Here is a 17,265-nt window from a genome sequence, read left to right on the forward strand (position 1 = left end):
TATGGCACTGAACAATCTGAGAGGGTCAAACAGAAGTGAAACAGGGAGTTCTGGATGGTCCTGTTTTATGTTTCATTTTTTTTCTCCTTCCTTTTTTTCGGTAGAATTTCCCCTTCAGAGAGATGCTGTCCGTTTAATTTTTGGAAAATATTTCCCACAACTCTCGTCCCTCTTCACATGACTTGCCACTTTTCCAGTGTTTCACCTAAAAGAATGTTCTTATCGGATACAAAAATCAAAACAGTCGATATATATTTCCTTTTTGCTTTCCATACAGTTTTGCATTGAAAAATATGTTTTTGTTAATTTTCTTTTTTTTTTTTGTTTAAATTCCAGATGTCTTTATGTGGATCCAGAGCTTATTCCATCTGTAGCTACATGTGTTGGGCATCCATTATGTCCAAGTATTTGGCCTCAATGATATGAGGGAGCACGTTGTTCCTAAACACAGAGCAGAGATAATTCATGTCAGTTGGTGCTTGTTAGAGCAGAAAGAAAACATAAGAAGAAAATAAACCCCAAAGCCTTTACAGTGTCTGATTTTACCAGATAAAACTGACCGCCTTCTTATCAGTGCTACCAGTGATCAAGAGTGCATTTCTACAGTGGCTAATTTACGAGCCCCCAAACTTTAAAAGATGCACTTTATGGTTTCAGGATATTATTATTTTATACACATTTACCTTCATGGTGATTAAATGTCAACATTTGCACTATAAAATCAGACTGAAAAAATAATGACTGAGAATTTTCCCTCTATATTTTTAACTCATTAATGTAACCTGATTTTTATTACAATCCAAACAAAGTTGGAGGGAACCAAAACAAACAAGTGAAAAGGGGAATATTGAATTAGCTCGCACCCAGTAACCTGAAGCACAACTTTGCTGAATATCAATGCTGTGTCGTGTCTCCAGCATATGTGTACAGGGCAGCTGTTTGCTAATGTGACAATGTCATGTTTACAGCTTGCCACACTGCCCTGGAATAAACTGCCCCACACAAAAATGTACTAATGCAGGTTACCTCATGAAAAATTTATTTTTTCAGTGTATTTATCCACTGTGATCATCTAATAAATAATTGAAACTTTGTTTTTTAAATTCAGGTATTTCCGGTAGGCTTTTATGCTGTGCTTTAGTTCTGCATCTGATCATTATGGTAAAAGCCTCCATACAGTGTGTTTCAGAGTTTTATCAATCTGATCAATATTTGGGTATCGTTCAGTCAGACGTTGCAGTTTTTTTCCATTCCACATTAAATGTTAAAGTTTAAAAACAGAATAAAGATAATCCATCATCTTGTCTACTTTATTCCCCATAATAGTGCTTTTTAGAGAGATATGAAGATTTTTGAAAGAAAAAAAGACAGCATAAACCAGACTTCACTGTAATTTAAAGCTTTTTTCCTCTAGAGGGCAGATTTAGGTCAGACACAGCTCTTGTTATTACCCGTGTGGTGCTGAATGTCACCCTGGTTTAAAGCACTCGAGAAAACAATTTTACGGGACAAAGTGGTCACAGTCGTACCTGATTGGGATTAGGAGGATCATGACCAGAGGGAAGATCATTTTCATGTACGGTATCGGGTACATGCCAAATGTACACAGCACCAGCAGCTGCATCATCTGCAGGAAGGTGAAGTAGTGGATCTTCCTCTGGGGCACTTTGCGGATGTAGTGGGTAGGTGGGTAAGACGTCTGCAGGAGGTGAGAGGATCAAGACAGATTTAAAAAAAAAAAAACAATCTCCCCTGTGGCTCTTCTTCTTCACTGTCCTCAGGTCTCCTGCAAACTTAAAGGAATGACTAAGGGAAGTGGATATCCCACACGCATTTAAGAAGTGCACTCTGGATTTTAAATCACAACGAACATTTAGCATTCATTCCTACAACGTACAATAACTGCATTTATAGTATCTCCTGTGTGACTGTATACCACAATAACTTTGATTGTTGGTAGGACATGCAGTCCCAGTCGAGCTGCAGCAAAAACAAATTTAGTTCCACCAACTGATCTGGTGTCAGGTACTAATCTTATAACAAACAAAGAGCAAATAAATAAAAAAAATGACAGGACAAATCTGCATCTTCTAAAGCTTGGCTGGTACCTGTACACTCAGTAAATTGGAATTATCTACAGGTGAGGACAGAAAATGTATTTATGTGAAGAAGAAAACAGACAAAGATCTGGATTTCATACGAAGCAAAAAAAAAGAAGTGGTCATTAAATTGAACAATGTTTATATGAGATTTTTTAAGGTTTGGTTTTACTTTTAATTAATACATTGATTTTATTTTCAGTTTAACCTTTGCATAATTGTATATGTACATGAGCATAAATGCTTCTACAGCACTAAGATTTACACTTATGCAGGCTTTCTAGACAGCGAAACCTGTAAATTTTGAGTCATTTCCTTATATTGTCATTAGGAGGCGCCAGTGTGTGACATTAACCAAGCGTAGGGAAAAATGGCAAGCCTTGCTTTACATCTTTACTGAGAGAGAAGGAAGGTTAAATCGGACACACAGGATAAAACACTCACGACAATCAATCAGCATTCTCTTTTAGTATTGTTATGTGTTTGATACACTATACTAGAATAAAAATGTTAATTTATCAGTTTTTATTATTCACTAAACACTACCCACCTCGTACTGTGAATATACGAGCACAAAAATTATATTTGCAAATACCATTTCACTCGTGTCTGGTCCTCCAGCACCGGGCACACAGTCAACCGTTTGATCTGCAGAGCCCTGCTATCGACATATGGGCACGGACACACACATTTATTCAACTGTTGCTTCCACCACACACTTTCTGACCTGCTCCTTCAGAAGGAGAGCCATTCGGTCGCACATCTGGTTTCCGTCGATGGAGGTGAGGGCGATGTAGAGGAAGAGGCCATAGAGGACAGGTTTGGGTATCCACTGCAGCGGGAGAGGCAACAGCAACACTGATATGCCAATGAAGATGTTGGCAGCCAGAGACGTCAGACGGGTCTCCTTAACCTGGACGATACTGAGGAGACGCACACAATAACATACAAATGAATGGTTACTGGAAAGCCCACAATTGATTCATACAATGCAACAGACAATGCATTTTCTGGGATTTTGTTATCAGTATTGCAGCATATTTTTTCATTTGAAAAATCAGGAATTTTCCAGACCCACTTCCCAGAGTTTAAGGGGCCTGAGCAGTGGGGAAAAGACATGCTATATTTTCCCCCCAATATCTCATTATCAGATCCTGTTATTTTTAAAACCACAAAAAGGATGAAGATTTCTGCTATTACTGATAACTCTCTTCTTACAGATTAAAAATATTAACCACTCTTTTTGAACAATAATATAACAAAAATGATCAGCACTTATGAGTCACCTGTGTGATAATAAGAACATCTCTTCATCCGCATCATGAACAAACACAAGTTTAAATTAATAAAATACAAATAAGCTTTTTGCCAGAGTATAGTTGATTTAAACATCTGCAGAGTTGTTTGGAAAAAGTAAGGAAAGCCCTAGGCTAATGACATCTACAAAAGCTAATTGAAGTCAGGCACCAGCAATCCTGCACTCCAATTAACGGAACATGATTGGAGGTGTCGGCTAGACTTAAAAAACATGTGAGCATTTTGAATTTGCTATTTAAAAATGCATCTGCTTTGCAAAGTGAAATATGACAAAGATTACTTTACATTTGTATAAAGCTGGAAAAGCTTTAAAGTATTTAGTATTAATCGGTCTACTGTTCCTGGAAATGACTCCAATCAGATGATCTCTGTTCATAATTCTGACGTTTATGTGTCACAGTTCACGGCTGCACTGACCATGTGATGTTCATAGCAGGACAGCGCAGAAGAGGGGAAGAAAAAAATCATGCACACCCGTCAATGAGCAACACGATGCTCTGGGAAAAGGTTTAGTGGCCTGATGAAGACTGAACTGTTTTTGGAGAAGAACCTGCACAATTATATATGTTTTCTGAAGTTGAAAATGGACCTCACCATCATTTTCCCAACATTTCAGGTTGACTGTCCAAATGATGATGACATCCCTTTTAATTGGAGTTGTTAATTCAGACTCTAGACACTGATGTTAAAAAAAGGTTGTTATATCATCATATACATTTTCTTTCTGCTGCATGCAACATGAGGGATTGCATCTGTGACCTTGGAATGACCTCATTTGGACTCTCAACCTGTGGAGCTGAAACCTCACATTTTTCTCGTTGTGTAAATTTTATTTATTTTACCTTGTGTTGATCTTATTCTTGAGTCTTTTTAATTTAATGTCACCTGTTCAGGACTAGTAAGCACCTCCAAATAAAGATGCAATAAAAATACTTTATGTAGTACATCTTCAAAAACACTGGAAATAACAGCTGTTCATAAACAGTCAGTGATACTAATATTCAAAATTTCCTAGGAAATTTCCAGACATATACACACTTTCAAAATTCCTGAAATGGCACACTTTTCTCCAGCTTATATCTCTAATTAAATCTTCTGAACTTATATAAGACTGTCCCCCCTAGTCTCCATTAATCATACTCAACTACTTTCTTAATCCCGAATATATGCAAACTGTAATTTTGCACATATCTGTGTGGCCAGAATGATGAACATAATCCTCTCATCTATTAAAAACTCCCTCACCTCTTCCACCCCGAGGGAAAATCTTTAGTTACATAGTAATCATGCAATCAGGGAAGAACAGGATACAGTAGCTCGGATACAACTCAAAATTACAGTCGCCACACGCTCTGAAGACGAGCTTTAATTAAGAATCTGATTAGCACTGGAAGTGAGAGGGTGGGTAACTCACGTCTCGTAGAGGTGCCCCCCCTCAACGCGCTGCTCCACAAAAGCCAGCTGGCGCACATGGAGGGTGGAGTGGGGAAAGGCGGCATGCATCCAGGGCAACCCCAGCACTGACATTAGGATGTTAATGAGCCCAGAGAGCATTAGGTCCCAGTGATATGCAGTACCCTTCAGCAATCTGAGGAGCAACGCAACCATTACAGTCAACAGCATAATGCAGCACAAAAACAGGTTAAAGCTGCCTCTAAAACCATAAAGGGACAAATTACATACAAATGTAAGAAAGTAACAGAGTACATTTACCATAAGTTCTATAAATAGGTTTAAAGGCACACACAAGAAAACTGCCATACACAAATTTTTAGAAGTAAGTCCACGTGACAGTAGTCTGCCTGTACACTGTACAGCTACTAGTACACTTCTGCTAAAACCAAAAAGAGCATCTTTCTCCTAAGGTCAGTGATGCCCTTCGACAAACTTCACTCACGTTTCACTAACTTTTTCCCATTAAACATAAAAGAAAAAATCCTGTACATTTTTGTGGATTTGTTCTCTTTTCTTTTTTTACAGAATGAAAAGCGCAAACAATATGTCACTGATGATGACATCATAAGCCGAGCATGACATTACAGTAATGTTACACAAAAACAAGGCTGCGACCTTTTTGATGCCACCAAACTTTTTTTTTTTGCCCCTGTTAGTGAGGGATCACTGCAATGCATCATCTCTGAGGTGGTATGAGGGGGACTGTGTGTGTGTGTGTGTGTGTGTGTGTTGGTAGCCTAAAACTGTAAATATGCTGCGTGAAGGCAGACAGCAGCAGTGTTTTAAAGAAATATGAACACACTGATAACTAGTCGTGCCTCCTGCTCTGTGCCCTTGCATATGACATTGGCACCGCTGCATACTGTAAATTACAGTGCATAGGAAACTTTAAGTCATCAAGCATAAATCTAAGTGAAAGAGGATTTATTGGTGAAGAAGCCTTTAGCTTTATTTTCATTTATATCCACTCAACAACCATATATATAACTTTGTAAGTTGGGATCATGCTGAGAGCCTGTAAAGTCTTTATTCATTTTCAAAATGTCGTCATATTTTTAAACTAAAACGACTGATGGAATCAAATATCTGTGCGGGTGGGGAAAAAAGTTCAAATGCTTCAAAAAAAGATGTAAAGCAAATAAAGGAATGGACCAGATAAAATAACAAAGAACAAAGCTGCAGCAGAAATAGCTTCAGCTGTTTGGGACTCTTTTATTAATGACATATGAAGGAAAACATGAGGTATAAACAAACTGAATTCTGTTTACCACTCTTTTTCATCTCACAACGAGTCCCATTTTTAGATATCTTTAATTTTTTTTCTGAATTTTGAGGAGTGGATATCTGCCCTCTGGGGAATTCTTCCATATTTGGAGCAGACATTTAGATCCAATTAATCTCTGTCCAACAAATGTACAAGCTAATGTCAGAAATTCCATCATTATATGTTTTCACTGTAGGGCTGCTAGATGGTTGATGGCCCTAAATTGGCCCATCCAATGCAAATTTAGTAGAACTGGGTAAAAGCTCACATTGTGTTTTGGCTCTGAGGCTTCTTCAGAGCTCTCTGACTGTGACAATTTGACTCAGATGTCAAATTTCTGGCTCAGTTCTTCCACCCTCCCCAACAGACTGGAAAATATCCAGTTGAAGCAAATTCCAAAGTGGAGGAGTGGATCTCTAAAAGTCTGACAGCATTTCGAATGGTCACAGGAAGTGTGCTAAGCAAATACTAGAATCAACTCAACTTTCCCCTTGGTGTTGTTAAGCTATTTTCAGTGAAGAGAGTTTTGCAATCATATCTCTTAGATGTCCAACGTCTGCTCAGCATATAAGAATTTACCTGTTTTCTGGTGCGTTCGTCAGTGAAACGACAATGTTCTGGTCGATGAAGATAAGGAGGGCCAGGAGAAAGCCGAGTCCCATGGCGCTGACAACGTTCATGGGCGACAGCCGCTCAAATGGTGCCACGTTGAAGATGGGCCGGTTATGAACTTTAAACACTGGAACTGTTTCAAAGGAAGAAAATGAAACAAAAAAATAACAACCACGAGTTTAAGTTTATATTACAAAATGATGCCTTAAACCTCCATCATAACTCATATTTAACTTTAGCCTGGAACACGAGAAACATCTGCTTCCAACAAGATTCTTGTATGTGTGAATGTACTGAAATTCATTAGCATTACTCCTATCATCACATTCAATCATTACAAACACGACTGTCTCTTAAACTCCTGTAATGACTCATGTTTGTATTTCACACCAATAATCATAAGAGAGGCTGGATTTTTTTCCAAATGCTGAACATCTTTTTTGGCACACTCTCCCGACAAAGGCGGTTGAATTAAGTGCAGTTGGTTAAATCTAGGAAGGAATGACAATACAATAATGGCTCTATTATCTTATGACTTATTGTCTCTGGAGGTAAAGCACTTATATTTAAATTCATTTGAGGGTTTGGCACTGATCTCTTTGTTTCTATGTCGACCTCTAGAGAACAGCTGCTGCCTTGGCAACAATGAATGGGGACACAAAATGATGCTAAACAATAGAGGATAAAAATTGAAAATCTCCAATGTGTTTTGGCCTGTGCCTTGATTGGGGAACATAAAAAGACAATAAAGGCGTTAAATAAGAGGGGCCTCGCAGTTAGAAAACATGTTTTGGAAATAAAAAGGTCATAAGTTTGGGAGTATCTTCAAATTCCTTAAATGGAGCTGAAACAATACCACAGTATGTCACAAAGTAAGAGATTGAGCAATCACTGTGTTTACACTTAGGTTGCTTCAACAATTTTATTTCCTAATTGTGTAAAAATGTTAAATGTCTATTCCTGACAAACAAGACACTCAAAAAAGCTCTCAAGAGTAAATTATTAAAATATATATTTATAGATGCATTCAAGAAACGATTTAATGTTTCAGTTATCTTCTATTAAAATGCCGTGACAGACTATAGAGATAAATAAAGTTTTCACAGGCCTTCATAGGAATTAAGAGGATAAGTAGTAGCATGGTGCTGCAAATCACATGCACTTGATTATTGATCATCCGCATGTGCGAGCTCCTCTCTAAAAGCACAAGTTTCGACAGTTTGCAGGTCTGGAGTATTCATGTGTTTGTTAACACATTGCAACAAGCCTCCCATGAGTGGCCGTCCCAGCAAATTCACCCCAAGGTCAGACTGCAAGACTGCAGAGATACTATTAAAAGCAAAGAGCTACACTGCAGACTCTTCAGGGCTCCATTAGCCATGTTAAATATTAAAGTTAATGACAGTACAATTAGAAAAATAATGAAACCTCTTATTTCTAAAAAGAGCATGGAAGCACAGCTTAAGAATAATGCACAGCGCCTGTTTTGGCAAAAACCACAACGTATCAGGACAAATACCTTCTACCAACTTTCTAGTATAGTGACAGAGTGCTGATGATTTGGGCTTGTTTTGCAGTCACTAGACCCGGGCAGTTTACAGTTACTGAGTCAACCATGAACTCTGTAGTGGACTGTATCCTTATGTTAAATATGAGGCTGTTTGTCTGCTGGCTAAAACTTGGACAAACAGTCTCACCGGACAGGTCATCTCAACAATACCAGCAAATGTACAACAGAATGGGTGAAAAAGAAAAGAATCCTAGTATTTCAATGGTCCCTGACACAACCTGACTGAAATGCTATAGCGAGACTTGAAGAGAGCTACCTACAAACCTCAATGAAGTGAAACAGCCCTAAAAAGAAGACTGAGCCAAAATTTCTCCACAACAGCGCGAGAGACTGACAAAGTCAAAGTAAACAATTACTATAAGTTATTGCTGTTGAAGGTGGTTCTAAAAGCCAGTGAATCATGGGGTGTACTTAGTTTTTCACAGAATTGAGTCCTGTGAACACTCACTTTATCACATGATTATGTAGTAATTTGAAATGAAATTTGTGTGGGCATTCAAGGTTCCTGGAAAAAAATAAAGAGTTTTAAGAACATGAATCTTCCCTTACTAAATAGAAAAAAACATGTACAAGGTTTAATAAATACAAAATTACTGAGAAAAGAGAAAACTAATTAACCACTAACCAAGTATTAGGGACAGTTTTAAGATAGTTTTTTTTTTATTTTTGGGGTCTCTTTTGAATGAAGTGGACATTATATAGCTGTCGAGCTATACCGCAAGTCTTCCACTAATCACACAGACAATTGATGGTTTAGTTCTTGACCACTCGCGGTAACATCCTTGACCAAGACAATGAACCTCTATCGCTTTGCATGTGTGAGAATTGCAAGATACGTTTTCCTCCACCTGTGTCAATGACTTGAATTTACTGGTACAGGCCAAAGTCACAACACCTTCTCCAAAATAAAAGTGTTAGAAATAGGGTGAAAAAAGTGCTGCACGTGGTCACGTTTCAAACATTTTATTTTTTTTAAAACAGTTTTAAAGTAAGAACCACACTATATTATACTGCATAGTATTATTTATAATGGACATCTCAAATGCACTCTATAACTGCAATAAATAAATTATATTAACACTACCAAGCAATAAATGATACTGACGTTCAATGTCACTGAAAATGTAGGAGCCGATGAAGGAGAACATGAGCACTGAGATTGGCAGGGCACAGTCCGACAGCACCTCCCTCACTTTGGCATGCAGGAACGGACTTGAAGAGAGAGAGGGAGAAAGGAGAAGGGAGTGAGGAGGGAGAGACAAATAATAGAGGAATACAATTACTGTGGACAAGACAAGGACAATGGCTGCAATCCTGACACTGCTTAAGTACCTTGGTCCGCCTTTTGCTTACACAATTGAATCGAGCTTTGAGGTTGATTTGATTACTGGGAGCAATCAGAAGTAGAATATTAATGCTTATTAAATCACAGGCTGGAACAGAAGCTTCGACTGAAAAGTGAGCTTTGTAAGAGATGTCTGGAAAGTTCCTGTAAGCTCTGTCACTCCTGCAATCTTTAGAGTCAAGGCCCTACTCAGCGGTATTCATGCTAGCAGGCAGTGCTCCCATCCAAACACAATTTAAACTTCTCCAGTGATTTATGTTAAGACTGCTGCAGCACTGCAGTGCTGCACATACCTCCTTTTGAACTGGTAGAGAGTATAGCCCATCCATAATGTCCCGAGCATCAGCAGGAGGCAGAGGACAGGTCTCTCTCGACTGCACTGGATGAAGGATTCAGTAAGTGCAAACCCCGCGACCACCTCACTCCTGTTTCCCCCCAGCATGTCTCCACCTTGAGGAAAGTCCCCTATACTTCTGTTGGCCAGTGTTGGAGCGTGGTAGTACCTATGAAAGACTGAAATCACATTCACAGTGTTTAGCTATAAACAGTGTTGGGGAGTAACGAAATACATGTTCTGGGGTTACGTATTTAAAATACAAAATATGAGTAACTATATTCCATTACAGTTACCGCTTAAATTGGTGATAATTAGAATACAATTACTTTGTTGAAATAAATGTATTACACGGCTGTCTTTTCCTGTTTCATATTTTAGGCTATGCCCTCTCTATCCCCTCTCTAATTTTTGTAATACCACGCACTGCCGGAAACCCAAACAAAAGAGGCTCTAATGTAAGCGTCCTGTTAATGTTGGAGGTGTCAGATACACAATGGACCCGGAGCCAGCACAACAGAGCCAGCAGTGCACGGGCAGGAATGCGTTTCTTACTTGGAAATTCCAACACCACTTCACATTTAAAGAACAAAGGGATGGGCGAAATCTGACCGTGCAATGCAAACTCTGTTTATCAGCAACCATCTGGAAGTCAGTTTGTTTTTAAAAACAAACGTTAGCCTACTGCAACTACCTTGTTTTAATTGTGGTAGCTACCTGGGTTATGTGCTACTTCAGTATCGTCGATGTACTATTGCTGTGTGATTTATTACTATTAATGAAGTCTGCATTACAATCTGGTAGCTGCAAATAATCATATGCAGATACAGAAATAGTTTTCTATACAAGATCACGGCAAAAAGTGCAGTCTTACCTAATGTCCACCCTACTGTTACTCATTTTATATTAAGATTTAAAAATCGAGTTCGTATTGCTTTCAGAACTGCACAAGATTTTTTGCTGCTAGCAGGTTGTTAATGCTATCCATTAAGTCTAACAGTCTGCAGACCATGAACTAACCTCAGCTAATGCCAGCTAACAATGTCAGCTTGGTAGCGAGTAGCCTTCAGTAATAGTAATCACACAGCAATAGTACATTCATGTAGTTGTAAAAAGCATGACAAGTAATCCAAAGTATTCAGAATACATTACTCACATTGAGTAACTTAACGGAATACGTTACAAACTACATTTTGGGCATGTATTCTGTAATCTGTATTGGAATACATTTTAAAAGTAACCTTTGCAACACTGGCTATAAAATGCATCGTTAGTGTCAACAGATTCCATCAGAGATACAATGAACGGACAATAATAACAAGTATGCTGCCAAAGTCTGGTATAGTATATGACGCAATATCACAGATCTCAAATGAAATCCAAAACTTACAACTGACATATTTATAATCCTTTAAAAAATATTAATTGGATTCCTATTAAACAGGAAAATCTTGAAATCTTTCAAGAAGCCTTGTATATAACCTTACCAAAGCTACAAAAAAGTGTCCATCATGCTCAGGTTGCATTGTTCATGTTGCAGTCAACACAGAAAAGGCAAAGAAACAATGCTTAAATCTTTCATGAAGACACACGTGAGAGTAACTGTCAGTACTGCTGGGGATAAAACTTTGAAAGTGAGATAAATCTCATCTGAGTTATGCCTCTACACTGAATGCCCATCAACCAGGCTGTAAAATACTCACGCAAGGTGCTATTTTTCTTGTATGTTTGGGTGTTTGATGCCAGTGTTCTCTGTCCAACCACTAAATGAACCAGTAACCTTTGTGATAATCTAAACTAATCAAATTTAGCAGAATAGGCCGAGTCTGGATTAGGGGTGAAATGATGGGGAAACAGCACAGAATACATTATCTACACCTGCTTTAACAAACTACCTAGTTTGCTTAAATCAGTCTTTGCTGCCATGTAAGGACTGCAGAATAAATAGCTCACCAACTGTAATGTGTGGCTAAAGGCTGGGATTTTAAACTCAGTGGAGATGGTTTTCCTGCCATTGTGACTTAAAATGAATGCACAACTTTGTCTCTATTAATTTCATAATGAGTGCAACATCATACCTTCTAACATCACTTTTGAGGAATAGTGTGCGAGATGACTAGTTCCCTCCACAGGTCTTTTCATCAAACAGGGATAAAGTTACAGGCTAGGCGAGGTTGTGCAGGTGACTAGATACCGCCCCAAACTGTATTCATTTGTGTTAGTGGAAAATATTTTGGAGGAACAGTGTCAGCAAAATAGCATAGGTTAATGTTATGGTAATGGCATATGAGCTCGGAGCGTATTTTACAAATGGCTTCTGAAAATTGAACTACTGCACTGGCAATCTACAAAACAGGAGAACACTGCATTCAAAATAAATTACATTCAGCTATCATCATCTCATTTTTGTGAAATTAAATTGTGTAAAATATTTATGATATGGGGCCATAAAAGCTGGGGTGGTATAATATAGCTGCAGATGGGGTTCAAAATCTCGACTGATTAATTTCTAAAGCCTCTCAATCTGCTGACCCACAACAGTAACAAATGACCTCGTATGGTATTTCTGTCTCCCTACTATTTTAAAAGGTAATATTTCTCAACTCTTGGCCAAATATATGCTTGTTTATCTAAATTTACTAATTAAGATCATATTATTATATTACCCGTGGTTCACTAGTAAGTCATTTGGCAGGTGACTGTCTTAACACTTTTATGATCGTGGTCTTTTATGTTTTGCTGTCAGGGTATTAAATATAAGTCATTAGCTGTTATTATGAAAGAATTCTATCTGGCTTCACTATCACAATAAACACAGTTTGTTTCTTGATAACTATTAGACTTTAAGAGGTGCAGAGGACTGCAGAAGGAATATACAAACACTGGAAGAAACTATTTGACAGTTTTTAATCAAAAGGACTAAATGATTAGTTGAAGAGATCTTATGACTCTCAGCTGCCCACTTAAGTGATAATCTCAAAATTCACTTACACATAATAATGTGTATGTATGTGGCAGTGAAGGTTTTTATCTTCTTTATCTTTCGGGGCTTTGAAATCACATCAGACATGAGCTTGCGGCAGATTCGACAGCAGGTGTGTTGAGTTAGCCGACTACTTGATTTGATTTTCACCACAGAAAGGCAACGCGTAAACAACTCACAGAAAAAAAAAAGAAGATATTTCTCGTGTGTGTCATGAACTTACTTTTGACTGTGCCTTTCACAGCATCAACCACAAAAGCAATGGAAATGAACAGGGCAATGACCTCCTCTGTTGACCTAAACACATTACACAATTAAGACCGTTGTAAGACAGTAAAAACTAATATAAATACATATAAATAAAAAGGACACCCATAATAAAAAAAAAAAAAACACATCAGAAGGAAATGAAAATTAATGAATTAACAAACATATTTTCAGAATAAAGTGTGCATTACTGTTTTCTTATAATTGATACTTTTTTACACCCTTGTATTTTTAGGGTACATAGAAGGGTTTTCTTGTATTAGCTGCATTAGTCCAATTAGAGATCATAGGTGGCACAGCTGTGGTTACCAAGTTTCTTTGTTAACCCGGGATTTCATAGAGAGCTCAAATAGAACAGCTGTTTGACGGCTTGTTTGAACCTCCTTCCACAGAAAATGCAGCGACTACTTCAGTCAAGAGGAACACGTCACAGAGCTCGACTATGACACAAACACGCATTGTCTAAAGGCAAGACAGGAATGTCGCAAACGTTGTTAAGGTTATAAATTCATTAGTTAAATATTTATTTCAACACAGAACACACTCTCAGCATTATCATTTAACCTTAAGGTTCCACATTAGAGCTTGTAAATACTTCAAATGGAAGCTCAGGAAGTCCATTTAAGTCTGACACTGACCAATAATGAAGAATAACCCTCCATGGAAATTACTTTAATCTCTGGCCAACATGAAGTGAATTTCACTGCCTATATAAGACACTCTGTGATAAATACATACAGAGTAATTAATTTTATTCTCCATTAGCTGATATACTGGCAGTATGACACCAACTTTGCAATAAAATATAACTATAATGCATCACCAACTAAATGGATGCGGTTCCTAAGAAAACACAGTAGCAGGATTTACAGGTCAGTATCATAAAACCAGCCGAACAGCAAATTGCTGCAAGTTCCATAACGAGAGTTGGCGCTGTTAGCAAAGTACAGAGTGGGAAGTGCATTACAGCTGGTAGGTGTTTGAATGCATGCTGGTCTGGCAGAATTTGAGTATAAATATATGTATTAATCAAAATTATGGACTCTTATTTATGGAAATTTCAATGCAAGATATTTCCCAATCTGTCAACCAAAACAAAACTAAAAACTGTTCCAAATTTACTCAAACTGTGTAATACATACTTTTTTCAAATTAACCAGAGTTGCACTGATTGCAATGTTATGCCACACATGCCTGTAGAGTAAATATAAACTACCTTTAAAATAAGTAAATGGAGCACATAGCAGTTAAAACTACTTAAAAATACTAGAATATAAAAATAATAATACATTTCAAACATTGATTGTGTGCATTCTTTAAAAACATCCTGCTGTCCCAAAACATTTTCTGTTGTTACAAGACAATTTAAAACATTTTTCTATATGACAGAAAGCAACCAAAATAAAAGGAAACTTAAAGTGATTAAAAACAAATTGGACTTTAAAAATTAAAGTACTCCAACATATAAAATCAGGAATATGAAGGACACCTTTTGAAGAGCTTCATGAGCAGACTGACATTGAAGATTCCTCCCAGGATGAGAAAGAGGCAGTTCCACAACCCAATGCAGGCGTAGAAAGCTGGGAAATCCAGGTTGTAGTCGTCACAGATTCCTCGGATCACTGTGTTCCAGTTGCACATGTGCACATGTAAACAGACAGACAAATAAACCGCATATAATAAATACACATTATGAAACTAAGTAACACAATTGCTATGCTAATTTTGGGATAGTGAGAAAAAATGTTACAAAAGAACTTCATTACAGATTTCTCTCCCAGCAAAGACTGACTTGTACACACACAAGTACAGACACATAAACAACAACTGGAAAATTTTTTAATTCATTCAAACATGAAAGGACAAAAAGAACTGTAATAGGTTTGTTAAAACCATAACAATTTAGTTGTAATCTTGAGCAGATTTGTACGCAGATGAGTTACAGCTTTACAAACAAGCCATTGTTCTGCTCAGACAGGCTGCTGGAAATGTGCTATAATTATGCCCATGAGAATGCGCATAGCACAGTTCTAACCCATTTACTTCAAAGATCATCACACCACAAACCTAACAAACAGCCTTGGTATTAAAACTACATCTTGGCATCGGAGTTGCTGCTTTTCCTCATCATGGCCTGATACTGCAGCTTCCAGCCGTCAAGATCGTTTAAATTCCAACCAACAAAACATCGCTGTTGGGTAAAAACCATGTAACAGTTTATGCGCTGTCTCTCTCTGAACTGAACCTAAAGTTTACATGTTTGTGAATGCAATGAGTGACTCTCCTGACCCGCAGGCCCCTGGAACCAATCATTACATAACCACAGTGCGCAAAAAAAAAAAAAAAAGTTCTGCTCCTCATTCTTGAAAAAAAGAAACACAAGTTTTTGAAGATTTGTGCTTTTTGCTTGACTGCACCAGGAACACTCATTAAGGGCACATGTGTGAGCTAACAGCTTAATTACTCTAGTGGTACCGCTTTCTGGTAAAAGCAAGAGCAGATGAGGACACAAGAGTTTTTGGCTGGTGTTTGACATGGTTGGGTGCTTCTTTTTCTTGATTTTTGACGTAATCTTCTTAGTACTCCACCCACTCCCAGCCTTCCATTCAAACTGGCTGTCAGCAGAAACTGTGAAAAGATAAGTGCATCTTGATTGAGATGAGCTGAATGACAGCGGGGAAGCCTACCGCTGATGAAAATGGCGAGGGGAGCTGTGGTTAGAGGGATGACTAGAGGAGAGCCGGCAAACAACGAGTAGATGACCCCACCGATACTCTGGCCAATGATGGTCTTCCGAACATCTGGAGAGAGATGACACACAGAGAACACACAGCGTGAAGCTCTGATTAATGTGCATGAGTGACTGCTAGGTTCCTTTGAAGCTGAAGTAAGTTACATATTAATTTTTAGATAAGATACGTTAACTTTGGAAATAATATGTATATTTTTTCCTTTTCATTTTTTAAACAAAACAGCTAACGTGATGCCTTTTCCACCCCCACTGAGTACATAATTATGTGAATATTTTCCAAGAAAGAGGCTCCAGTGTTTCACTGTTTTATTATGTGTATGGTCACCTGAAACTTGCAAGTACTTTTGAACGATCATCAGCTCACAACTATATGTCTTAAGCTCAGACTTAAAACAGAAAAAAGTGAAGGTCAAACATACAAGAGAAAAATACTTGGTAAGGAAAGTGTTTACTCATATAGCACAATGAATAAAGGAGAATTACTACTAGATTTTGGCACTACTTACAGAGACCAAAAGTAGCCCTTTCTGGTCTTATCCAACAGTATCTAGTAGCTAGAATTTCTTGTGATTTAAAAAAAAAGTGGTCTTACAAATTGGCACCATTGAGTCTATTCTGTATTTCCCCATATGTCTGCATGTTTAGATAAATTACTGTAAGTTTTTCCGATTTTCCAAGCCAAATATAAAGAAATAAGAGGTAGAGCTCAAGACTTTTGCACACTAATGTGTTACTATTTAATTTCAGTGCATTCATTAGCCATGCTATCAGCTAGAAGGTAAAGAAAGTAGCTAAATCACATTTTTCTGAGCTAAAAACGTAAAAACTGGGTATTGTGAATTTTAAACAGGTGCTAATATTTGGTTATTACTTGTCAACTATGGAAATAAGGAACTGCTTTGTTTATTTTGAAATGTCCAGTAGTGGAAAGTTCTAAAATTACATTTTTCAAAGTGATTTCCTGTTTATGGTCTCTAAATATTTTTGTACAAAAGGAAGATCATTTTCAGTTAAATTAATTTTATTTATTTAGTGCAAATTCACAACAGTCACCTCATGGCATTTTACATTGTTGGGTAAATGCCCTAAAATACTAGACTTGCTAACCATGTCATAGGTCTGTTGTGTGTGTGTGTGTGGGCTGTTCATTGCTTTGTGTGTGTACTGAACTGTTTGACATTCTTTGTTAAAACTTCATTAAAATTATTAAAAAAAATGTGTACTGTGTTTCATAATACTGCCTCAAGGAATTGTTTATTATGTAAAA

At 37.6% G+C, this 17,265-nt stretch overlaps 1 protein-coding gene across 6 annotated transcripts in view; it reads right to left on the bottom strand.

Annotated features, from left to right (window-relative positions):
- Positions 1-292: 292 nt before the first annotated feature.
- slc4a11 (solute carrier family 4 member 11) overlaps positions 293-17,265 on the bottom strand; it is a 100,173-nt gene continuing 83,200 nt past the window's right edge. For all 6 annotated transcript variants that reach the window (XM_085142451.1, XM_085142446.1, XM_085142448.1 and 3 more), the window contains 10 exons: positions 15,934-16,047; positions 14,736-14,868; positions 13,203-13,276; positions 9,956-10,175; positions 9,423-9,529; positions 6,715-6,880; positions 4,831-5,004; positions 2,827-3,022; positions 1,530-1,699; positions 293-441 (listed from right to left, as the gene is read on the bottom strand). In XM_085142451.1, coding sequence (XP_084998577.1) covers positions 375-441; positions 1,530-1,699; positions 2,827-3,022; positions 4,831-5,004; positions 6,715-6,880; positions 9,423-9,529; positions 9,956-10,175; positions 13,203-13,276; positions 14,736-14,868; positions 15,934-16,047 — 1,421 coding nt within the window. In that variant the 3' untranslated portion in view covers positions 293-374. The remainder of the gene's footprint in view (positions 442-1,529; positions 1,700-2,826; positions 3,023-4,830; positions 5,005-6,714; positions 6,881-9,422; positions 9,530-9,955; positions 10,176-13,202; positions 13,277-14,735; positions 14,869-15,933; positions 16,048-17,265) is intronic.

Source organism: Neolamprologus multifasciatus, chromosome 19, assembly GCF_963576455.1.
Source record: "Neolamprologus multifasciatus chromosome 19, fNeoMul1.2, whole genome shotgun sequence".
Taxonomy (NCBI): Eukaryota; Metazoa; Chordata; class Actinopteri; order Cichliformes; family Cichlidae; genus Neolamprologus; species Neolamprologus multifasciatus.